Source organism: Hemibagrus wyckioides, linkage group LG03 (genome assembly GCF_019097595.1).
Source record: "Hemibagrus wyckioides isolate EC202008001 linkage group LG03, SWU_Hwy_1.0, whole genome shotgun sequence".
NCBI lineage: Eukaryota > Metazoa > Chordata > Actinopteri > Siluriformes > Bagridae > Hemibagrus > Hemibagrus wyckioides.
Window position 1 is genome coordinate 16,180,923 of NC_080712.1, and position 26,495 is coordinate 16,207,417.

The following is a 26,495-nucleotide window of genomic DNA, read 5'->3' on the forward strand; positions in this document are numbered from 1 at the left end:
AAAATATATAACAAATTAACCAATTTCTTAAATATATTACCTTTGATTAGTTCTTAGAGATAAATACTCTACAGTTTGTTCCTCCATCAATACTATTTATGGGAACTAACCTCAAACTAATAGTAAAATCTCAATTAGGATACTCTTTTGGCTTACCATATTAAACCATAACAAGGAGAACAAGTAATATCTATAGTGTCTCCATCTTTAGATTTGTACATGAAGCGGGCACACGCTATTGGCACACACATCGCAAGGCATCATGCACACACATTCATAATGTAGCAGTGCCAATCCACCTACCAGCATGTTTCTCCAAAGGTGGGAGGAAACCTAGAGAAAGAACATGTGAAACGCCACACAGACAGTAACCTGAGCTCACAAGCTCAAAGCAGGATCCGAGAGCTGTGAGATGGCAATGCTACCTACTGCTCTGCATACTATAATAATAATAAATAACAAATGAGATTCACCCAAGGAAAAATGATTTACATAAAGAAGACACTTTTTATTATATACATACAGATCTCTCAGTATAATAACCATATATATTTATATAATACCAGTACGTCAAAAATAATAATCATCATATTTAAAAAACTAAGCAGATAAACTACTCTTTACTTTTTAAAAACATAAAAGTTTTATATATTAATATCGTTTCTGTCTCATATAATTTGTCAACAAAAATAAAAAAGATCACAGGTCAAAGAGGTTACAAAGTAGCTTGTACTGTATGTAATACTGATTTATACTGAAGGATCAATGGTTGGCACACAGGACTTGTGATCTAGGCCTAATAAATAAAGGGCTACCAAAAATCACTTACGTAAGTATACAACTGTGTGCTGTCCAGTTCTCCCACATGAAGCATTATTCCCATATAAAATATAATGTGCATATGTTTTTGTGTGTTTATATGTATGTTTATGTGTGTGCATTTGTTCTATTGTCTATCAGAGCAGAAATTCACAGAAACACCTGGGCAGAAGCAAGGCATGATGGTACTTAGTATGGGAAGAGTGGGAGACTGTATTTTTTTTTGTTGTTGTTTGTTTCTTTCTTTCTGTTTTTTTGTTTTTATTTTTGAGAATGTTTGCTATATCTGAAATATTCACCCCTCTGGAATGGTCTGTTTATATTGACTGAGAGAGGAGGGAGTATTTTAAGGTTGGCTTTGTGCTTCCAAAAAAAAAAATCATCATATTTGTTGCGCACTTCACCTACCACATGGTTCATCAGCAGTCACTGGTTGATGACAGATAAGAGCAATGTTTCGTACCATCTCCACTTTTATAAATGCGACTTGTATTGTTGTAATAATGAACGTATGGCTGCCACAAAGCTCTTAACAGAAGCAAGGCAGTGATTGCTATGATAATACTTTTGTTTTTAATTTCCTGTGACACGCAGCAAGTCCAATTCAATTTACATAGTGGAGCCAATTAGAAATACTTCTTTACTGTTCATATGAAGTTGTGTATGGCATCTGTAAACAGGAAAGGTTTCTGTATCCCATTTGAGTTTATCCTCATTTTCATCTGCTTTCATTTCATGGAGGTAGGTCTACTTTGTTGGCAACATACGGAGCATCTCCCATTACATAATTCTTTTTAGGGGGTTCTAGCCTTCTCCCTCCTAATAAAACCCATTTTCCCTTTTTCTGGCTGTTGTTGTTGTTGTTGTGCAGAGCTCTAACAGGGGAAACTGGACACCTGAAACCAGCATGGGGTGGAAAAGACACAAGACACTGGCTGCTGCACAATATTGTGCACTCTCTCTCTCTCTCTCCCAGTGCAAAACACAGCAGAGATCTGGACTCCTGTAAGCCAGGAACCCAGCACTGGATCCAGTCAAGGCAACGGTCAGGAGGCATCAAAGCTGCAGAGGAAAAAATCGGTGCACTGTTTAGCATTAAGGAATCCTTCTCACTCTGTGTATGTGTTTGTGTGTGTGTGTGTGTGTGCAGAAATGAGCACAGGAACACCATTTATCAGATTTATGACAGTTTATGAGGCTTACCTGTCCCAAAGCTTGACACTTCTACAGGAGGTGGTGCAGCAGCCAGCAGACAGCAGAGCTGTGTATGAAAAAATAAGTCAACAACAGTACAATACTGATAAAGCAACAGTACATAGCAATAGTAGTTGCAGTGGCAATAGTAAAATGCATAAAATAGTTAGCCAGGAGTACAGAATATTGCTAGATTAACAAATTAACATAAGAGGGATCTTCCATTTTACATACAATTGTATGTATTCACTACGTAGATAAATGGCTTTCTGGTTAAAGCATATGTATACTGTATGTATGTAAGACACACTTAGTGCTGGCTGATATAAATGGGCTAGCAAGGATAAGCATAAAAATAAGGCATAATATTTAGCCATCTATTTTATATTATTGCTACATTACAAATTGCTTAAAGTGGACTTTTCTTTTTACTTTTGTAGAACCAAGAACAAGAGTAACAAGTATAACATGACAGGGATGCCTAGAAATCTAATCCTTCTAGTTCAAGATTCAAGATTCAAAGAACTTTATTAATCCCAGCGGGAAATTCCTAGTTACTACATTATATGCTAGAAATACTCTTAAAATATGCTTTTAACAGGGAGAAAGCTATTAAAGAACATGTATTTCAGACATATGACCTTGCTGTCACCATGACAGTGTTTAGGTTGATTTCAAAATCTAATCAGATCATCTTCTCATTACAATGGTCCATAAAAAAATCCTAAAAATATAGCACAGCGTGTTTACCATGCTTGTAATTCATTTTTTTTAAATGGAAATAAAGTGTTTATATATATATATATACATATATGTGTGTGTGTAATAGTTGTATGCCTATAACTATCTATAACAGCTTATAATAGTAACAAGTTACTGGTAAGTAGTAGAATTTCTAGCACTCCAGCAACCAGCTATTACTGCCTACACTATAACCCTTATATCCTTTTGCACTTGCTGAGATTTACTTAGCAGCTGAGGTCTGTGCACTGTAGAGTTTAACCCTGAATGCACGCAGTGGAATATCACCAAACATGTTACTAATCTTATTAAGCTTTTCCTAACTTTGTCTGACTATTTTCTCTCCTTCTTTCCCTCTTTCTTCCCATACCAGCTTTATCCCTGCAGAGCTTCAAAGCTACAGAGGGTCCAAAAGTACTTCTTTTCTGCATTCATTAATAATTAATGACAACAATTATCTTTAGAAATTAGATTATTGACAAGAACCTAAATGGAAAGTAGAATCTTTGAACTAATTTAGTATTAGGTACTCAAGAAGGGATGGACTCCACAAGTTTTTGTAAAAGCTTATGATCCACTTTAGATCAAATGCATCAGAATGTTGTCACCTGCTTTAGTAGAACAGATTGGACATGAGGAAAATCTGACCTTTTATACAAAGGGGTTAACATGATCTATATATCACTTTCAAAAGTCACTTTCAATGTGGTCTCAGACTTTTGGATCCCACTATATACACATCACACTGCTTTGTATACACACGCCCAGGTGCACACACACACACACACAAACACATGATCTTCAGGTGTGACCCAGAGTGTATCATGATGAAAAGTACCTCCTGTTTACTTCAAGTGACACTTCTGCTCACTGATGACAAGATTATGTCTCTGTTATTACACTCCCCTCTCTCTCTGTTCTCCACACACACACAAACACACACATGCTGTTCAACCTACAAATTACATTCAAAATATGTTCTTCCTAATCACAATTTAGTATCCTGACTAAGAGTCAATTCTAAGAAAAAAAAACCCAAGATTTTATTCTGAATACGACTTATCAATGATTCATGAGCATCTCAAGAAGAAACCACCTCTTTTTGAACACCCACACATCACACACTGTCAGCATTGTCATAATCCTCTTCCTCATCCAGACCTGTTAGAATTAAATAGAGTGCTGTACTTTTAGCATTGATGCAGTCAAAGCATGCACCCACAAACAGCAATGAGTTTGCATAAAAGTACTTTTTTTTCTTTGCGCAGTCATATATTTTCTTTAAGCCTCCGCAAAGCTATGGCGGAAATGGCCTTTCATATTCCCACTGGTCCTTTCACTGTGTCTGTGTCTGATGTAAAGCCAAGCAGGGAGACAATATGTGCAGTATCTGTCTTTATTAAGGCTTATATAGCAGGGTTTCTCAACACCAGTCGTGAAGTTCCTCTGCCCCACAGCTTCAAGGTTTCCTAACTCCCACTACACCTGATTCAGCTCATCAACTAAATATTATTAAGTCCTTCATAAAATAGGGCAAGTGTGTTGGGAGCAGGGATATCTTGAAATTGTTCAGGGCAGCAGGACCCGAGAAAACTACAATTTTTAATCTACAATTTCTAATTACACACAAAAACAATTCTGCAATGACGTGTCCCTGAAGAATGCATGGGTTAAAGGCAAAAAACTATGAACAACCAGTTTCTGTGAGCCCATGCTCTTAGTTTATGGCAAATGTTAACTAAATGCCTTATATTTTTCTCACATTTTTTCTCATTTTTATTTTACAAATTAAAAAAAATAAATACCCTTGACTAAGATAAAGTATTTCCCTCATGATCATGATGATGTCTTTCTACCTTAAACTCCCAGGACCTTTGGCTCCTTTGGAAAGTACAAAGTACTCTCATACTTACATAACTTCATGCTTTTCCTATTAGTTCTTCAATAATTTACAGCAAGCAGTTACTGATTAATATGTTTTAATGTGAATAACTCAATAATATTCGGGGACTATCAGGGGTTAATGAAATACTACACCATTACTCCTCCACTCCAGCAGAGGTCATAGTACCTAAAGTTCTAAGTTCTTCTCCCAAGGTCAGAGTGAAAATAGACCAAAAGATGCGAAGGTCACTAATTCATTGCAAAACTCTTGCCAAACACTCTGGTGTCTTAGTGACCCTTTACACTACGCACTACCTCTGCCTATTTTATTACTTTGCATTTACATTTACAGCATTTGGCAGACGTTCTTATCCAGAGTGCTGTACAAATGTGCTCTGATATCTATCAATGAATACATCAATACTAGTTCACTAGGTCACAGACTAAGGATACCGAGTCTAAAACTCTCTTGGGTGTTAATTTTCTCATACAAACAAGTAAAAACCTGTGCTAAAGTTTCTCATTAAAATGTGAATTGTTTTTTTTTTTCATTTTTCTTTTTTAAACTATAGATGTGCTAGTTGAAGTATTTCAGGAAGAAGTATGTCTTCACCCGTCATTTGAAGACAGTCAGGGACTCAGCTGTCCTGACATTGATGGGAAGTTCATGCCACCACCTAGGTGCCAGAAGAGAGTAGAGTTTTGATGCATACCTACCTTATACACTTTTTTATTGTCCTCTGGCTGGATTGGACTCGTGCTCTGACTACTGACATTACACTGGTTTGAAATTTCATCATACATACACAAACTGAGTCTTTGTTACACAAAGTGTCAATCCTCGACTCAGAGAAGTTCTAATAGCAGAGTATCTCTGATGTGAGTGATACTCAGAGATCAGATATCCTTTAGAATCAGAAAGAGAATGAGTTTCAGTAAAAAAATAAATAAATAAATCATGCAGTTATTCAAATAATTTTCTGTATATTAAAATTACAAAATACAAACTATACAAGATAAATCTAAACTAAAAATGACAAAGATGTATTTTTTAAAATAAGTATTTTCAACGTATCAGATGTATTGCCCATCCCTGCTGAAGAACATCCCTTTAAAGTGATAATCCAGCAGTATAATATGAGAGGTAACAGAGGTCGAGTTAAGCGTGTGAAGATAAATAATGGTGTTCAGACATTAGGCCTGCCTGCAGTAGGTGTTACATATGTTGTTAGCTCTAATGAAACACCCCTGATCTCACACTGAGTGTGCCTTATTCTGAACTTATTCTGAAGTTTCTCAGAAAACTTCACACTCACCCACATGCACACCAGGGCACTGACATATGTAGCAGCAAGTTCTGTCAGATTTTGAGCAGAAGAGCAATAGATTATTCCGTAGCATGAGATAGAACAAGCCTGTTTTGCCAGATGGAAACTGAACACTTGTAGTCTTTAATCAACTGTGAGTGTGTGTGTGTGTGTGTGTGTGAGTGTGTGTGTGCGAGCTGAGCATATTACAGTGTTACACTCCAAATATTACCATTTTTTATTCTTCTTTGCTCTTTCTGTAATGAGAAGGCTCTTTCGTTTCCTCCACTGTCTCTGCTACTATAATCTGTCCTGTTCTCTCCAGGTTCTCCAGATGTCTCCTGTTCTCATCAGAGACAGTAGAGGGCTTCCCTGCTGACCTTCACAAGGGCATCCACTGGATTACTCAAACAAACATATAAGCTCTTCTAGCTGTGCGAAACTCTATCTTGGGCCTTCCCACAGGGAGAAGTGAATGAAAAAGCATGACTATTCTTGTGGGAGGGCAAGTAACTAAGCAGAAACACAAAACAATGTTACTTCTACCCATGGATTCCTGTGAGTCAGATATTTCTTTCTTCAAGAAAGCCATGCTATCAGCTAACACATGCCTATTATTTCAGCAAAATGTTAGTCAGCAAGGCTAAACATCTGAATTTGGAACTGGTAAATTGCCCCACTGGCTTCGGTTCTGTTAAAATCAGAAAAATATCATGATAATGATATGCTAATGCCAGCTAATGTTAGATAAATACTACAAGTGCCACATTTATCTAGTAATTGATTAGGAAATGAATGAAGGATTTTAAGTCAGAATAACAAAGTGTTCCCATACTAACCAAACAAGATATGACCAGGGTTTATAAACAGGCATAAAGGCAAGGAAGAGAAAAGGGCCAAAAGGTGTAGAATACATGTGTGTAAAGTCTGTTTAACTTAGATAAATTCTCTGAATAGTTATTAAGCTTGAAGTGTAAATAATAATAAAAGGGAGCAAAGAAAAGAAATAAGGTAGATCCTCTCTCAGTGACAACACAATATATCAAGTACATCAAAGAGCAAACACACATACATGAGACTGATAATCAAAAGCATATCACACATCATTATGTAACACGGAAAGGTCTGCTCTGAAGAGATCACAGGGCTTTTTGGGGGCAAAGAACAAACAAAGGAAGGACACATCTGTTATCCCACACGTGCTTCTGTACGCCTCTGGCTGACATTGAAAGCTTTTATGAGAAATCATTACACCCTATGGTATAGCTCCAAACATGATATGTTTCCTCGATTTTTTTCTTGTTAACAAGCACTCCAACAGTCAAGGATGCAACAACAGGTTAAATGTGTGCGTGTATAGTAATGTATTAAATATCTTCAGCAAAATAACAGGAGACATTTGGCTTCAAAGTGAAAATGCTAATGGGGGAGGAGAAGCATCTGTTGGCCTACTTTACAGGCCAACACTGGAAGAAATGCCCGATCGGTCTCTGTAGAGTGCTTAACACCCTGTCTATGGAGGAGAAGACTGAAAACCTTAAACCCATAACCTGTCTGTACCACTGTCCTCTCTGCCTCCTCTAGCTATCCCACAATGCCTCACTTAATGAGTTTCCTTCCACATATCTAGAAACTTTCTTCAAGCAATAAAAGTGAAAGAGTATCTATTTATTTCTCTTTAATATTGCAACATCATGGGTTTTTTTTTCTTTCTGTGTGAGATATTTCTGGGGAACTCACAGTGCAAAAATAAGTCAGTGCAATTAAGGGATTTAAAATGCCAAATCAAAAATAGTATGATCAAACAGCAAGCATTTTCTGTAAACTCTTAATGATTTGTAGCTCATGGTTGAGTCTCTGCTAAGACGCTTTCTCAAAAAGAGCTTTATCTGTCAAAACGGAGTAGTTCGGTGATATATTTTCACCTGAAATTGCCCAGGATCTGTAATAACAGAGAGGGATGGGAGATGTTTTGCTGTGGAAGGAGTGTTATTACTCTCAGCTAGTCCTAAAACAGGATCAAGAAACACAGACATTCACCGTTAGAGGGAAGACTTGCAGCCTGACTGACCCAGCTTCCAGAACTAGCACCTGCAGTCTTTTTCTACTCCATCAATGGAACATCTGATCAAAGCCTGTGTTTTTCAACCAGGCAGTCGACCACATTTCAAAGCATGACAAGATGAGACTTCATGTGCAAAGCAAACATTCCTAAAGCAAACACACGGGCAGCCTTGAACCACATAAGCAATGGGACGTACAATAAAAGTCATTTGCTGTTACTGCTCGGATGACATGGCTACTCCAACTGAAGTGGATGCCACTTTACAACAGATGCTGAGGGCTTTTGTGAGGGGAAAATTGACTCTTGAGGACTCTCAGCTGATCTAACCTGCTGAGAAAAGCTGGGTTACAAATGTGTTCATCAATATGGAATGGTACTACACTCTGCAGATAAATGTGAAGTGTAAGTGTGAAGTGTGTGTGTGTGTGGTAGTAGGTAGTAGTAATGAGGCGGTAGAGAAGAGGCGCATACAATGTACAGTGAAAGATCATCAAAAATAAAGGACATATACATTTATGTTATACAACATATGCTTACAGGAGACACTAATACCATGCGTTTCTGCTTTTTCAGCTAAAGTAGTGGTCAGACCAAACCGGAAAAAAATTAATTCCACCTTTCTCTTCATGTCCAATTTATGTAGGTGAACTTTTTGCTTGCTACTGAATATCTGGTATTTATTTATTTATTTATTTATTTATTTATATAGTTAGTTAGTTAGTTAGTTAAAATTGGGAAAACCCTTCAGAATGATTTAGAATGTTGAAATATTTAAAACAAACTAATTCACAGATGTGCAAATCTCAAAAAAAAAAGCAGGTAAGGAAAAATAGCTAGTAGTAGCTTCCAGTATCTAGTACAATTAGCTCAGCACAAGTAAAGTATATTTGGTAAATGTAAACTATTTGTAACATATAATACTTGTGATTATTTCATTGAAAATCCATGTAGACTTTCTGTAGACTGCAAAAATCATCAGTTTATCTAATACTGTTACTGTATTTATACCGTAATTTACACACTGTTACTGTGTTGTCAGTAATACTGTTAAGATGGAGCTCTTCCATCTGCCTACTAGGAATTTACTGTGTTGTGTTGGCACCACTACTTATAACTTATTAATATCTTCCTACCTTTACTACGTACACACAGCTCTAACAAGCCTATAAAAACCAAGACGCATTGCAGATAAAGCCACACAGACTGGAGAAGAAACTCTAAGCACTGGGACAGTGAAGGATATAATATAGACTTTCACAGTCAATCGATCTGATTGCTTCTTAGAGAGATGTTTGTGTTCCTATAACCACCTTAACTACACTGTAATTGCTGCATATTTCTGATGCTTTGAATCATTTATGAACATAAAGTGAAAGCGGATCATTTGGGAGACTGCTGTATTTGAAATTCAGTCTGCGTAGTCAAAGTCATGCACACAGACGATGATATAGGATAAACTGTTTATGCTGATGGGAATTCATAAAGAAATGCAGATAGTCTCCTGTGTACTTCGTCCTGCCACAGTGACAACTGCTCTCTCTTGTGCTTGTTCCCTCTGTCCAACGCAGCTTTCATCTGCATACAAATTTCATTTATTTTAATTGCCTTGGCAATAACCTGGCTCTGCTCCTCAATTTCCTTCAGCCAAATGCCTCCTTCCTCAGCAAAGAATGTGGAGGATGGAGGTGCTGACTCGTCCTTCCAGCTGAGCTATGCACTGTGCCTCAGGTCCTCTGGGCCTCTGGGCTGATTTTGCAAAGGTTCCTATACACCACACCTGAGTTTAATAAGAATGGTTGTTGTTTTCTGTGCATCCATGGATGTGGCCTATTTGTATTCTATTTAGGGATCTAATTATATACAAGATTCAGAAACAATTAAAGGTCTCACAGTGATATATATATATATATATATATATATATATATATATATATATATATATATATATATATATATATATATAAACATACACACAGAAGTGTGAGTCCAATACTGCAGTTTTGTTGAGAGTAGAGAGTTGTGTGTGGGTGAGTTTGAGCTGAAACAGAGCAATTGAAAAACCTTCAGCTTGCACATACTGTATATTGCAGATATTCAGTGTGTGCATCACAATTTTATGCACCAAAAGAAATCTGCACATTGCTTATTAAAATATGTCCAAAATACAGCAGCATATTTGTCATTCTCATAGCCTTACTTTAATTAACATTAGCATTAATCTTAAACAGGTAATTTTGCTTATCTTAAATCTTATGTCCTTGGTATCCTGGTCTCTATTTTTCTGCACATTGTTTTCCATTCTCTGAAGTCACCTTAGCTAATGTGAGATAGCAGTGAAGTCTTTTACAGTATTACAGATGCACAGGTTACTTTTTAATGGCTTTAGAGTGAAGCTCAAGTGACAAATAGCAATCATTAGGCTTTCATTTCTTTCCTTATGCACATAAAGCATATGGGACAGTCATAAGTTATAGCTGTATGTGACTGTGGTACATACCTAGAGGCTATGTGATGTTCAGTTCCTTCTTCAGCATGTACATGTATCACTCTCCACATGCATACTGAGGCAAAAGCAGCACACAGAGCTAAGACATCAATAGCCTTCTGTATTTTCTGCCTATGACTCAAAATGTGTGCCTTGATACCAAGGGCAAATCAAGAGCAAAAATACAGCACTTTTTGAGGCAAACAGCACCAGTCCAATTACTCTAAATCTGTCTGGGATCCATTTATCAAAGGAAAGCAACAATATATTCACCTAAACACAATAATCCACAATTACACAAAAAAACAATAGGTGTGCATGCCTAAAAGCCTTGCATTACCATTTCCAGCTAAATTGTGCTAGTTTAGCTTAGCTAATGTTAGCCTTAGCCTCCGTACATAGTGTGTCTGACTTGCACTCTTTTCTGCTCACAATCTGATGAGCTATCCACACTTGTATATGAAGGTATAAAACGCAATTACACTGGGCATTTTCAAGTAAGCTATTAAGGAAACTGTCTGTACTCTTTAGCCATAGCTATTTAGCTGTAGTGGCTAGTAAAATTTACAAACAAGCTAACTAATGTACATGTAAGCTAATAAGATTTACAAGGAACAACATTTTTATGTCTTATTACTGTACGATGACACCTGACCATCACACCCATAAGTGGTTCTTTCCCAAATGGTTGCCATAAAGTTGGAAGCACACAATTGTCTTGAATGTCTTTGCATGCTATAGCATTACAATTTCTCTTCAGTGGAAATAAATATGTTCCAATATGATAATGCCCCTGTGCTCAAAGTGTGTTCTGCCAAGGTTAGAATGGAAGAACTCTGTGTCCTGCGCAGAACCATGACTTCAAACCCCTGAACACCTTTGGGATGAACTGGAAAACTGACTGCTCCCTACACCTCCACACTCCACTCCACACTCCACACTCAACATCAGCCTCACTAATACTCTTGTGGCTAAATGAGAACAAATCCCCACAGCCATGTTCCAAAATCTAGTGGAAAACCTTCCCAGAAAAGTGGAGGTTATTACAGCAGCAAAAGGGGAATAAATATGCATGTTATTGGTCAGGTGTTTACAAACCTTAGACTGAGGCCATAGACTTTATGCCATTAGGCATTGCAGATTAGTCAGGTTTACAATATGTGACTTTTTAACACACACACACACATCTAATAACACAGCCACAATCAGAGGTCTGGCCCACAATCCCACCTAAGAGTTATGGAGAATATCACAACCAGAGATTAAAGTCATCAATCTCAACAACATCCCTACAAGACAGGAAAAATAATCCCATTGGGTACAACTACAACTGCACACATATAGAATAGTAATGCACACAGTGTCCATGGTACAGCAGAAAACACTAACGGATGACTGATTACTCATCAGTGTACTATCCAGCATATGTATTGCTGCTTTAAATTGACATGGGTATGGCCCACCGGAATATACAGAATGCCATATTTATGCTTCTCATGCAGACTGCATTACTCCACTGGACAAGCCTCATGATCTTGGTATCCTTGTCAGACACAATGGGTTTCTTAGCACAAGCTGTTTCACTCATTTATCTGTCCACCCATGCATATACTTTCCGTATATGAGTTTCTTTCGCTTAAGTAATTACTTGACTTTCTACGTTCTGTCCTGCTGGTTTTCTGAGGTAAGTGAGGGCAATGTCTGAAATGTCTCACTGCTAGTGATTTTGAGTGGGTGAATAAGCTTTTGCAGCAGTAAAAGAGCAGAGTTTGCTGGAAGTCTAGCCTTTTTTTCACATGGATGCAATACCATCTCCCACACACAGGTAATGAAAGCTACCTAATAATCTGCCCTGTGTATAGGATGATTTTTTTTTATGTGGGTGAGACAATAAAAGTGTACATATATGTATGTATAGTGCCTGTTCATGTAGAATAAATGGCCTTAATAGGTGAAAATATTAAAGAATGTGTGTTCAAATAATAAGGAACGCAAGCGGACATCAGCCACATTTTCGTACTTTTATGCTAACATGGTACATGATTTAATGAAGCTCCTAGCGTAGGAGGATGTAAGAACAGATTAAGTAAGAGACCAGCAGCTGATTTGACCAAGGTCCTTCTTGCTCCACTGCACTGATTGCTCCACAATCCACGCCCACACCCAGCAGGTACTCAGGGGTTCTGGGTATAGATCTGACCAACAACTCCTCTCTCTCCCTTGCTCAAACATCAGCCCTGCCTGTGATCCTCTCAATAAGTACTCCCATAAAAGCTCCATGGTTTCGGCATGGCAACATTCCGGCTGTATGTAAAACACAGGACGCCCTGACACACTGGGATATCTTCCAGGGAAAGTGCAAGACATGCTCTATAAGTGGTAATCAAAACAGATGATGTGGATTATTTAATTAGACCATTAGGCAACAAGGAAAAGACTCGAGTTGACCGATATACTCAGTTAAACAAAATAACATACATAAGCATAATAAAACAGCCCAAGTCAGTTGCAGACACTGACTTCAGTACACTACACAATTACCTGATAATTGTAGAGAAGATACATTTATGTAAATAATTTAGAATCTCTACTTCAACTATCTTTATTTCATAAGGGAAAGGTGCTTTCTGTCTTTACATGAAAATATACTATACATTATTGCCTGGACATTATCTGTCATATTTGTAAAACTGTGTAAACCTGTCCTAAGCACATACATGTATATGAAAGATAAGAAGACTGGGACTCATGGCATCTTGAAGGCATGATGGTACAGTTAAGTGTAGTGTCATAAAAATTAAACCCATAGTATCACAATAACTGTTTCTTATGATGAAGCAAGTAAGGCCTTGAATCAAATGCATACTCTTGAGCTAATGAATAATCAATGACCACTGAAGCATGCATCCATTCTTTATGAGTTTCTTTTATAAGGCTCATTCTCCACATTGCATGCAGACATTTTATTAATGTACTACATCCAGCATACATGCTGCAGACCTGGAAGCAGGCAACAGCGAACAACCCCAGAAATCTTTTTGAATTTCAATTAAATGATGAACAAGAGGAAACATCTTAAACTGTAAATATGAAAATACTTTCAAAATCAGCCAGTGGCCTAGGTCATAAAAGCTCGCGAAATTTAATTGAGCGCAAGAGAACAATTCTTCTGGTAACTGATCCATAACTGCTATACAATACAACCAGAAAGGATGGCATGATCTGAATTAAAGGGACAGACAACAACAAAGACCAGTCTGATTTAATCAGAAGTGAAAGGAAGAAATTTAATTAAATTCTGGTTAAACGTTAACATTCAGAGACAAATCCTACTTTATATTTCCTAGTGAAATGTACGGTCATGTCAGCAACTGCAAACGGGGCTTGCTATGTGTCACATTAGCAATGCAAATGCTACATTTCTACAGCATTATTTATTATTTACATCAAGCATTGTCAAGCCTTTTGACTGACAGAAAAAGACCCCAAGGAACATCTACCGAAGCCCATTTGAATCTAGTTCCGGTTTGTACTGTTATATTTAGCTGGAGTGTAGTCAAGGTCACAGTATTGTCCTCTATGTGCGAGAGAGAGATGCGGCTCAGTCTCTGGCTCTCCCTGGGGCTCAGAGAACAGTGTAAAGGAGATGGAGTGGAGAGATGATCTAGGCAGACCCAGCACTGACACTGATCAAGAGATTACAATGAGTAAACGCTAAAGTGATGTGTAAATAATGTGCACAAAATACCTATGATTGATTTGGAATATGAAAGATGATTTCAAAATCACTTATCAGTGGTGTATATTTTAGTGCAACTACAGTTCTAACTCAATCATAAACACTGGGCCAGACATTCCCAGAAAGCTGGAACAGCACTGAGTCTACATTAAGGCCTACAAACTGGGATCATGATAAATTCTGAATAAATAAATCATGATTGCCTGTTTTGTCTTGGTGTCATTCTTCTGCTGCATAATGCATATTGTATGAACTAAAGGTAAAATGAAGAGAAATTGGACATACTGTAATATGTGATGGTCTGATATCAACAGAGTTGAATAATTCCTATAACCACACTCTGGGTATCACTCTGCTACAGTACTGGAGTACTGGGTATCACTCTGCTACAGTACTGGAGTAATTCTACTACAGTACTACTAGCAAAATCAGCAGCAGACATGACAAATGATACTCTTCACAAATATACCTTTTGGTTTAAAATATAAAATATATATCAGTCAAAGAAGAAAAGGAAAAATGGACACCAATTTACCCAAAAGCACCTTTAACAGGAATATACAAATCAATGAAAGCTAGCTAGTGAGCTGGCCAATGTGCTATAAAGTGAGTGTGCCTTTTTCAGGATCTAGTTCCACATTTAATAACATTTAATCTAAATTAAGTTCTAGTATATGGAATTGTTGTATAAAAGTGTTATTTAATTAATAAATGCTCTTGTTATCATGTAGTTGTTGCTACCTACAGCGCTCTTCCTGGGGTGAATCATAGCACTGCTTTTTAATATAATCGCATTCTTGCTGGAGCAAAATTGCTAAATCGTTCTAATTTCAGCAAAATGTTAGTGATTCAAAACAAAGTCCATAAAAAAAAAAGAAATATCTTCTATCGCTTTTAGTTTAATGATCCATCTTGACTAGCCACGGACACATGGTAATTTACTGCTCACTCTCGTTTGAAACTCCATTAGACCATAAATAGGCACAAAATTGCTCTTGTAGATTACTATGTAAACTTTAGTGGAGCCAGTTCAGAAACTGTTTATGCGTGACTGACTGGCTTCACTGGGGAGCATCCTCTGGAAATGAACTTCTGGGAAAGCTCGAGATAAGAAGTAAGAGAGTTTTGGCTTGGGAAGGTGGCTGGGACCTACGAAAGTCACTCAGTGTATTTGAGGAATAGTTTAATAGGATCTGCAAATGTATTCAAAATTGGATAAGGAAGAAAGAATATCCAATTGATAGAAAGAAAACTAACAGCAATACAAATACAATTAAATGTTAACATTTTTCTTCACTTTGGCCTGAAACAGAGTCATTGTAGACAGAAAAAAAATGGAGATATATTCAGATGTTCTGTGTTAGGTTTTACAGATACAACATAAATCATAGCACTGTGTATTCACTACTGTATAACTGACCTTTGTATGCATAGCACCCCTAGTGACCACAGTTATTTTTCATTTAGCCCTTTTTTTGCTAGCCACACATGAAAGCAAATGGTATACATAAACGTCTTGGCTAAGGTAGCATACATCTGCACATGCTCAGATTAAACTCATCCCTGAGTTTCAGTTATGGCAGAAAAACATTGTTTTCAAATGTACCGCTACTAGTCTGGACAAGGTTTTAGAAACCAGTTGCCATATTAGTGAATGTTCAAATTTTAACATCTGTGTTCAGATCCAGTCAAAACCAAACTTCCATCATCATAGTGACAGCCCTCTCATTAGACATTAGATATATCTGTCACTGCAGAGCATCTGGGAATGCCTTCCAACTAAATGCAATCAGGTGTTAATTAACTGCTGTTATTTGTCTCTGAAATGCAACGTAAGGTAAACAGCACTGCTTCAGGAAGTGTCCCATGGCCTTGGCTAGCTCCACAAATCAGCACTTTCCCTGCTCAGAAAATCATTAGCAGCCTCCTGCTGGAGAGAATGCCTGCCACACACCAACAGAAGCAGCTGATATTTTTTCTTTGCACACATTCATTATCCCATTTACTATGAGACAATGGCAAATCAAGATAAAGGCAGAAGCTCTAGATCATTCAATGGCACCAGACAGGATGCTGCTTTATACCTTAATGTGATTTTGTCAGCAATGTGTAGTCACATTACCATGCATATGGTATAAAGTGGTATGAATTACATTTCAGTCATGTAGAACTACTAACTGTTCCGATGATGTTTCAAATGATTTATTGCACTTTTTGCATTCCACTGGTATCATGTTTTGCATTCTTCAACCCTATGTATGAGAGCATGAGAAAACATTTGTTTTCTATTCACTTACCGCTTTATTTTTCTGAAACAAACAGCTAATCAAAAACATAGATTAACATAGCAAAGTACACCTAAAATAGCCTGCCGCAATCTATACAACCATCCATTTTCTGCAGCCTCTCCCAGGGTATTCAGGGCACAAGTGAGGGACACCCTGGACCAAGTGCCAACCCATCACAGAGAACAATAGTACACAAATTTAGAGATGCCAATCAGCATACAAGACATGCTTTTGGACTGGGGGAGTGTACCCAGAGAAAATCCCAGAAGCACAGAGAAATTGAACCCCTAACCCCAGGGGTCTGAGGCAAACATGATTACCACTGTGCGACCTATGCCTGCAGCAATGGTTGGCCTTAATAATAATGATGAATGAAAGTGAGTGGATCTTGTTGTGTAATTCTTCTTTAGTGAGCTTGAATAGCTTGAATATTAAAATTTAATGTGAGATATGTGTGCCTTGCATTCAGTTTGAAAATATTCGTTATTAACTGTAGACATTCCCATAATGGGAGCGTGAGTCTCTTGAGATATGCCTGTAAGAGAATGGTATTGTATGAAAAGAGTGGAGGGATGACCCTGTTTCTTATCACTGCAATGGCTGAAGCACTATTTCTGCTACAGTCTTCAATTTGCCACGCCACTCACCTGGAAACATATGGCAAAAACAGTGGTGTCCACTCCTGGTCCTGCTGGGTTGTATTGTCCTCAGGTTTTTGTTGTGCCTCTGTACTTTATGGTGTATAATTGTTCCCTCAGTTGAGCTCCAGTGCATAAAAGGCTTCCAAGAAATATTAGCACAGGTAGCAGCTAAAGCCTGTTCAAATCATGGCCCTTGAGAACCATGACTGGACACCACCGACCTTTACCAGCCCTGCTCTACCTCCACAAGGCCCCCGTGTGAGCTGAGTGAGCAAAACTAAATGCAAAAACTAAATGCAGACCATTGCATAATGTATAAGATGACTTAACGCCTGGCTATAGGGCATTATATTTTGAAACTGATTCCCTCCATGGTGAGCATGTAGTGTACTGAAACGGGCCTCCATGTGTGGATGCTACAGCAGGCTCCAGTCAGACCCACCATTCATACCACTGTAGATGCTCCGGTGATGAGGGGACAGCTCCTCTGCTCCTGACCTCCTTTGTGCCACATCTCTCCCAGGGCTTCCTAATTTGCCATGATCTGGACTGCCACTGTACTGGTGCCTTAGCATCTCAGGGCTTCCTGCAATCACACGACCCTTCTGCAGATGTTCAGGAGTGCCTGACAGTATCTGTTTAGGCTCTGGACTACCACATAGACTCCCGATGCTTGTCCTGTGCTTCTGAAAGAGATCAGGGCTACCAGGAGGTTGAGAAGACACTGGCAAGTGCTTTGAAAACTGCTCTGGACTGCCTCTTTTCCCAAGCTTTTCAGGGCTGAGACCTCGCATGCCCTTGTGGTCAGGACTAGAGAATGAGCCACAGCGAGGACGGCACACTTGAGGAAAGGTATGGGCAGCATACTCCGGACTTGTGCTCCTTCTGCGGCTGAGGTGCTCTGGAACTGGCATCTCCTCCATTGCCCGGGGCTTGTGGACATGCTCAAGACTGCCTCCGGCTGGGCCAGCCAGCAGCTGCTGCTTGTGTGTCAGGTGATCAGGGCTGTCGGTGCTGCCTGCACTAGAAGTGCTGCTCCCATCCCCAACGTCCCTCAGCAGCCCTGGCCCGGGCACGCTGGCATGTGACAGACTACTCTGGCTGTCGATAGAGTTCCTGCAGCCTGCTGGACCTCCAGTGCTCAGTGAGACTCCTGTGCTTCCAGAGCCCTTTTCTTCATCCAGCATGAGACACAGCTCCCTCAGCTCTAGGTTTTCTTTCAGCACCTCCTCCTGCCTCTGCTCCAGCTCCTTCAGCTTTTGCAGGTATAGGGTCACCTCTTTACGCATAATGCTTGCACTGTAGCGGCCAAGGCGTTGCCACTCCCTTGACACTTTTTTCCCCTTCTGCCGGTCATCGTCCAAGAAGCAGCAAAGGTCACGCAACTCCTGGTTATCCTCTTGCAGTTTCTGATTCACCTCCTGCAATGAGAAGAAATAGAATGACTAATCATCTACATAAAGTAAAGGGCAATCCCTGTGTGATGCCAAAGCCATTCTGAGCGTCATAACTACACTGCAACAAACAGGAGGAGTGATGCATGCACTGAATACTGAACAGAGAAATTAATATTCTGCTGTTCTCCAGGCCTTTCTTCCTGTGTCCATAAACAGCACAGAGTAACATAAGCATTGTAATAAGTACAAAAGTAACCGCATGACTGACAGTGAGTTTAAAACCAAAGTCAGCATTAATACTACAAGGACAAGAAGATGAATTGCATGAATTCCTGCAGTGCTTGTGGCAGTAGTAGCTCAATGGCTAAGGGTACATTTATGACCAGAAATCCCAGAATTCAGAGTCAATGTTAGGTCACTGTTACATCCTTAAAATGCAAGTCACTTTGAATAAAAGTTATGCCAGAACCTTTCCAGCTGGTATAATCTGATCCCAAATACTGTTTAATTTTTATTTCTCTACAATAGGAACACTTCTCCACTCCTTTTTTCTTGCCACAGAGGTAAACGATGTAGGGTGGGTGGGGAGATATAGAGACTATACTGCAACATCCACAAACCAGCTCTGAAATGCATTGCCCCAGCACATAATGGCAGTGAAAGTACATTTGACCTCTAGGTTAGGCCAACATCCAAGATCGCTGTGGTCCCTGGCATAACCACTGAGCCGCTGCCTTTGAAACATCTATGTCCTGCATCTCTGGAATGCTAAGTAATCTGAGATCCAGGCATTGACTCATCTCTGCTCAGCACTGCATCTTTTGTGGTCCCAAAACTTCTTCACAGAAAATGAATAAGGATAGCATCTTATCCAACATATAAGTAAATACACCCATGAACGAAGTAGGATTAAATAATCAAATGGAATGTTTATAAGAAACCATTTTTATATAAATCCAAAGCCATATATGTTAATTTCATTTAGCATGTATTCATTTCACATTGTAATAGTTCATCAGAACACTGGAGGCGTTAACAGTGTTTTTTTCTGTGCATCTATGCCATCCCCATACTGCTTTTCAGCAAATATGAAAAAGTTTTTTTTTTTGTTAATTATACGTGGTACTTTGCGACACGGCAGAACTGTGAAGCATAATACTGTATACATCCCAGTCACAGCGTTTTACCTTCAGTCCTCGGATCTCATTCAGGTGCTGCTGGAGCCTGCGGTTCACCTCTCGGATCAGGTTTCCGTGTTCCACTATGGCGCTCATCTTTTCGGCCTCGGCTTTGCGCAGCCGCCGCACCAGCTCATCTTTACTCCACTTCAGGAGATCCTGGTCCGTGACTTTGGATAAATCCTCGGTACAGCTTTCCGAGCTTTTGGCTGCACCTGACTGCAGCTGGGCTTGGGCCGGCTTCTCCATCACCTTCACCAAACTCAGTGGCGCACCGAAAGCGCCCCGCTACCGCCGAACTGTGGATTCAAGACGCAAGCCGCCCAGTGCAGACGCTCTGCAGAAATTTGCTTGGATCCGAATCAGGAGACTCTCATAGTGAGACTGCCAGCGCTGAGCATGCGGTCCGTTTAAACCTGCAGCTGCAACCTGAGAGTGCCGGGAAGAGCTCGTCCTCCTTCTGCTCCTCCTCAACCTGGCTAAAGCCCGTCTCTAAGGAAGAGATCGCGGTCCTTTCCTCTTGTTTCTCCGGTCATGTCTCCATCTCAAGGCTGAGCATGAGAGTTAAATCCGCCATGGAGGACCGATACTGACCACTACAGCATCACACATCCGTAGCGCAGGCCAGCAAACCGGTGCAAAAGCCCAGGCTCTCTCTCTCTCTCTCTCTCTCTCTCACACACACACACACACACACACACGTAGAAGTCTTACACGCCCACTTCACCCTAATAGAGATGGTCAGGACTTTTTGGACTTTTTGTTGTCGAGCTCCATCTGCTGTTTGCATTGCGCAAAAAAAGTTTTTTTTTTTCAATAACGCAAATATCCAAAGGGTGATCATATAAATATAACAGTGTAAACTTAAAAATTGCCATATAAATTAAACAAGCAAACAAGACGGAAGCACATAAAATAAATGAGACATTTTAGACAAAAACACAAAACTCTATGTTCATGAAATCTAATGTTTGATTAGCATTCCATGTAAATAAAAATATAAAAAAGAAGCACATTTATTTAGCACCTTACATGAATCTATCTCCCTCTCTCAGTATCGCAGAAATCAGTATAGAATTGACCTACTATCTGTTCATAAATATTAATGTAAAAACTTTTCAAAACACTTTACGCATTAAGATGCCGTTAAACATTATGTACTGTTAAACAAAATGTAGGATTAAGAGTGATTTAAACCTGAATAGCTTCCAATCCTGAATTATTATTGTCAGGATCGACATGATCTAAATCAATAAAGGGCTCTTTTATATTTATTTAAAAAATAAACTCTCAAAAAACCCCACTGCCCTGTCCATGTCGGTGTTTATCCACATTTCCATGTCCATGTCAGTGCTTATCCACCTCTCTCTCTCTCTCTCTCTCTCTCTCTCTCTCTCTCCACCTATCAGTCTTTCTCTCTCTTCCTGTAGTACTTTTAATATAATTAAAATACAAATAAAATAATCATTTTCCAAAAAAACATTCTTACTTCACTGTGATCCATCAGTAAGGCCAGATATACTTTACTAAAGGTTCGAGTGTGATTTTTTTCAGTGCAAAAGTAAATAGTAGGGAGTTCCTGGATGTTATTTACAGAAGTGCCTTTATAGGATTCAGTGCTTGAGTAAGTGATGTGGTTTGGGACGCAGTTTGTCTCCTCCTTCTTTTCACTCGTCATTATTTCTTCGCTCTTAGAGAGCAGGTGGGTTTGTTAGTAGTCGCGTTTTAGACCAAAGGTGAGTACGTCTACATATTAACTTATTTTTTATGTATGTTTTAAGTAATCGTTGTGAATTGTTTAACGCATAATAATAATAATAATAATAATAATAATAATAATAATAATAATAATAATAATGAATCTGTAGTCTGTCTTAATAAAGCTGTTATAATGTGCGTTGAAGCAGGCACCAAAACAGCCAAGTGGTTAATAAACTGCATGAAGTTTGAGGAAGTGTGTGTAATGCAGCTTTCATAGCCTCTCTGTTTTCTTAGACGGAAGCATTCATTCAAGACATAGCATTCAAGGCTGATCGTCTGGCTATTTTGGAGAATGGAGATCATGATGAATTTACGGTTTTGCCTTTTGCTTATGGCTTCTGTCTCTCTCGGAGGATGTTCGGAAGCACCTTCGTTTTGTCTTGGTTATGACTGTCCAGTTTACACTGTTGTGAATACATATGAGGTAGGATCTACCACTGATGATGATGTTTTCCACTGTTTCACTGTTTGTAAACAATAGTTAGTACTATAAAATCTATAAGCATCTATTTACTCTTGTGATTAGAGTTTTGAGGAGCGTCTTTATGAGCCCAGCCAGTGGATCACTACAGACATTGCAAGCACCAGAGCCAGTGACGTCCAAAAAGGCTTCTGGAAACTATATTACTTTATGCAAGGGAAAAATAAGGATGGTACGCAAAATTGTGAAAGATAAACATAAGAGAAGTTTGTGACAAAGTACAGCTTGCAATGTTGTTGTTTTGTTTTCTAGGAAAAAAAATCACAAGCCGGCCAGTAGTGGTGTCAGTAAATGATGCTTCTGAGAATGGGGTGTCAATCTCCTTCTTCATCAGCGCTGGCATTGTCCTCCCTGAACCTAATGATGAGACCATCAAGAAAAAAGACCTGCCTGCTTCAAGGGTGTATGTTAGGTAAGACTAATTATATATACTTAAACTTAAATGTATACTTGTTTCTGGTGTGTTTCGAAACAACCTGTTTACAGCAGTGATTCCAGCAGCAATAGGATTAGCATGTTTGGGTGGAGGTTACAGATTACAGATAAGGTTTAGTCCATGTGTGAATTCCACAGAGAAAGCTATAGTTTTCTTTATTGTGTTTCATGAAGTAACCTAAAACTGAGGACATATAGCTATACTGGAACATTATTCCAAGGCAAAGTAATCTTTATTTCTCCTAAAATAAAAATATAACATTTGAAGGCTTCATACACTAAAACACAAATCTTTCTAAAGGTTCTTTTATGTATCAGACCTCTGCATTTGCACATTTGTCATTTGTTATATACCACAATTTCATACTAACATCCTGCAGACCACTTTTCAGGCTAGACATTTTATTGAACCCATTATCATAATAAAAGTCTGTTTTCTCTAACCGTATACAAATAATCGTTTCAGTCACTCAGTCTTTTGCTGCCGCACTGTTGCCTTACAATCCACAGGGTATTTGGGGGAATTGCAACTGAGGACGATGCCATTGAGAATGTGCAGAAGTTGAAGAAGGACCTGCAGGTTGCAGGGAAACCTTTTGATGACACAAGGTTTGAGGCAGCTGGATATGATGCTCTGTGGAAGCTAGTGAACAGACACAATGAAGTATGGGTCTATGCTGCCTAGTGCTAGCTACAGATCACTGAGTAACAGCTACGAATGGCAGATATATGAATCCTGTCATTGTTATAACTGAACACTCTCTTACTAAATATGTGTATTTTTCCTATCTGTAATCTTTAATTTAATTAAAACATTAGCCATTAATTAATTGAATTAAAAGCATTTAGGCAAAGAGTGTATAAGTAAATTAAATAGTTAATGAAGTAGGTTTTTTTGGGTTTTTTTTTTGCTGCCTTATAATTGTTTCCTTAAAATTAAAATTTAAACAAATGTGTTTGCGTTCTTTTTTCTTTTTTTCTTTTTTCAAAAAAATAGGAAACAGTAACATACATAATGAGCAAAGTGTTGCTTCACTACTAATTTTATTTTATTCATTATTTATATAAATGTTGTATTAGTGAGCGGTATACACAATTAACCATTTCACTTCACATCAGTCAAAAAATCAAAATGTTATTTATTCAGTTTACGCTCCAGAATTCTCCTTATATCCTCTACTGACTGAAACTCGATTTCTCATGAGATGCTAATTCCTCAGTCAGGATTAATTAGTGCCAAGTGCTTCTGCATGGGACCTGCAGATCTTGTAGGACCTGTTCAGCATGATAGTCAAAAGTATGTTCTTACAGAAAAACAGTCATGAAAAGTTTTAAGCTTGTTATGATGGAAACCCTTTTAAAACCTTTTTTTATTGTTATTTGTGAAGAAATATTTTGATACCCTGAAGGGAAAAATCTTGAGGTGAATTTGCAGTTGTATTTAAATAATAATATAGCTATACTAGCTATGCTGCCTTTTTATTTTTAGTAATGTACTGCGTTTAAATAAGATTTTGATGGTATCCTATCAAGTGTAATCTCAGTCAAAAATAAGGATTATATAAAGAATTGTTGATATAGATAAATATTACTGCAGTAAAGACCACAATATTTTATATGCAAACAATCTTGTTTTTATGTACATAATTTAACAAATGGAATATAACAATTATATTATTGCATTTTACAGGGTATATAAATCTAGTAACCAACGAAAATATCCTGCAGGAGCAATTAAGTTTTTCTTAAAAAAATACCTTGTGCAAAGTGAAAGCATTTGAGAATGACAGGTATGAAGATCATGAAGACAGATCAGTCTACATCAAGTCTAACCTGAAATGCAGTTTTTAAACTGAATTGCCCTTTGCATATCATCAAAAGTGTGAAAAACTCCTCGGTGAGCTTCATAAGACTTCCATACAACAATATCACGAAGAATCAGTGTTAGAAGCGATGGAATCTACACTGACCACTGAGATAAGAATGTTAACACTGGTTTAAAAATCCTATCAGCTTGTCATTTCAAGTGTAGAACTAGCTGAAGCTGAGTGAACAGCGCTATGCTTATGAATAATCGCGTTTCTCTCTATGTTCATATGTATAGTCCTTGCTGAGTGGGAAAATGGGTCAGGCCACTAGAGACTTTGTGTCACCGTGACTGATCTGCAGTCAGCTTAATTAGTCCTCGCTCCTCTCCTTCTGGCAGAGCAGGGAATGTGATGAGCCTGCACTTTGCCACTACTGCAGCTCTACAGCTCCTCTTTTCGCACTTAGAACTGCAAAATGGGACACTGGCTCATCTGGATAGAACATTCTAGGGCCATCTACCACCTACCTTTATTTATCTATTCATTTATTCTGTACATGAGCACTTTTACAGAGCAGGTGGGGCTATTTTAAACTGGAGGAGATGTAAGGAAAGCAGATTTTTGTTGGTTCCCACAGAAGAAATGATACTGTACCGAACCTTTCTTGTCACTGTAGTGGCACTCTCAAATGTTTACATTTTATTATGTGTCTTCCACCTAGAAAGTAAGTATAGTGTACCTTTATAATGTACATAAATGGTAGATAACTGGATATGAAGGCTCACTGTTTTCCCTCATCATTTAGATTAATGCTTAAAAAGTACCGTACATGTTTTAAAATGATCAGAGCTTTTGGTCATTAAAAAAACTTTAATTTCATGTATTACTTACTCATGTTTAATTTCTTTTTATTTATTAATGATTAATTTGTAAGTAAACACACACACACACACACACACACACACACTATTAAGTACTATATGTTCCAGTGCACTAGATGGCGGTGTTGCCTTTCTGTGTTCTTCTAAAGTAGCTCATGAAACTATTGCTGCCTAAAGGTGTTTTGAAGTTCATTTCATTTAGAATTTCAAGGTAACTGCTGTTATTGTGTCTAATTTAGAGGGCAATGTCAACTATTACATGCAAGATTTAGGTAAAGTGTTTTAAACATTGAGCAGGATTATAGTATTCATTGACTCGGACAGATCTCTCGAGTGCACACTGTATTTGGTTACCCAGGCATGTGGGCAGCAGCTCACTTCACTCATGTATGGGAACAACACTATGCAGCATGCCTCTTTCCTCCTCACTCAGTGGCCTCCACACATATGACTCATGCTCTCCATGGATACACCTCTATAGCAAGAAGCTAGCCACGCTTGTCAGAAACATAATTATACCTTTATGAACATGTATGCTCATATAACCCATGTAAGATGTGTTCTTATGACTCACACAGAACTTACTGAGTGGCGTTCCCATATCGTTTGTTTCAATCAAGAGAATGGTTATCAGTTATATTTCTAACCAGCTCTGAAAGGAGGTTTTTCGTTGCCTGGCTGCAAAGCCAGTGACCACAGTCTTTTTTAAAATCACTTTCCATTTGATCCAGGAATAAGCTACAAGAGCTTCTATTTGCTAAAATGCAGGCTGAGCTGGTCATATCGGTAGACCGTCTTAGCCAAATGGAAAGTGCTGGATAACAGAAACCAGTTTCTGCATTATCACAACCAATGCCAGGTATATATTAAAAGGAAATAACAAACTAGTTACATAATCTATTGATCAATTGAGTCAAGTAATAAGGAAGCTGGATAAATAACTCTCCAGGTGCCAAAGATGTCTACCAGTTTGACCATCTGGGCCTGTGTTTGACACCTGGTCTCTGGGGATCAGGTGTTTATGATATAGTTTGCATAGTTGATGTAATTCTTTTTAAGTGCTGTTTGGTTGGATACATTAACCTTGCCAATGTTTTCATTGCTGCGGCAATTTTGTGCTCAGACTTTTTTGGTCTAATGTCAAGCCTGAGCCAAGAGTTGTTTGGTAGAAGTCATGGGAATTAATCTTATCAGAGATGGGATAGTTTTCTGGGAAATGTACTCATATGGAATTCAGACTGATAAGGTAAATTATCAAAAAAACAGTTCAACAAAAAAACAAACAAACAAAAAACCGCACTGCCCTCTCCATCTTGGTGTTTATCCACATTTCCATCTCCATGTCAGTGCTTATCCACCTGCATTTTCATCTCGTTCTGTTCTCTCTCTCT

The 26,495-nt window shown here is 38.4% G+C and overlaps 2 protein-coding genes across 4 annotated transcripts; one reads left to right on the plus strand and one right to left on the minus strand.

The window, feature by feature from the left end:
• Nucleotides 1-518: 518 nt before the first annotated feature.
• Nucleotides 519-20,421, minus strand: ccdc85a (coiled-coil domain containing 85A). Of its 3 annotated transcripts, none has more exons than XR_009204366.1 (4): nt 19,748-20,421; nt 17,170-18,584; nt 2,023-2,080; nt 519-1,881 (listed from the first exon to the last, which is right to left on the minus strand). XR_009204366.1 is itself a non-coding variant. In XM_058386664.1 (4 exons), exons 1-4 carry the CDS (start codon nt 19,985-19,987, stop codon nt 1,866-1,868), a joined length of 1,284 nt encoding a protein of 427 aa, XP_058242647.1. In that variant the 5' UTR covers nt 19,988-20,421; the 3' UTR covers nt 524-1,865. The 3 variants fall into 3 exon arrangements, 2 of the variants coding, with proteins under 2 accessions (XP_058242647.1, XP_058242646.1); XM_058386664.1 differs by having other exon boundaries at nt 524-1,881; nt 17,615-18,584; XM_058386663.1 differs by having other exon boundaries at nt 525-1,881; nt 17,606-18,584.
• A 931-nt stretch (nt 20,422-21,352) lies between these two features.
• soul2 (heme-binding protein soul2) lies at nt 21,353-23,339 on the plus strand. The gene is made up of 5 exons (XM_058386665.1): nt 21,353-21,474; nt 21,734-21,923; nt 22,026-22,152; nt 22,233-22,392; nt 22,926-23,339. Exons 2-5 carry the CDS (start codon nt 21,792-21,794, stop codon nt 23,098-23,100), a joined length of 594 nt encoding a protein of 197 aa, XP_058242648.1. The 5' UTR covers nt 21,353-21,474; nt 21,734-21,791; the 3' UTR covers nt 23,101-23,339.
• Nucleotides 23,340-26,495: the final 3,156 nt, after the last annotated feature.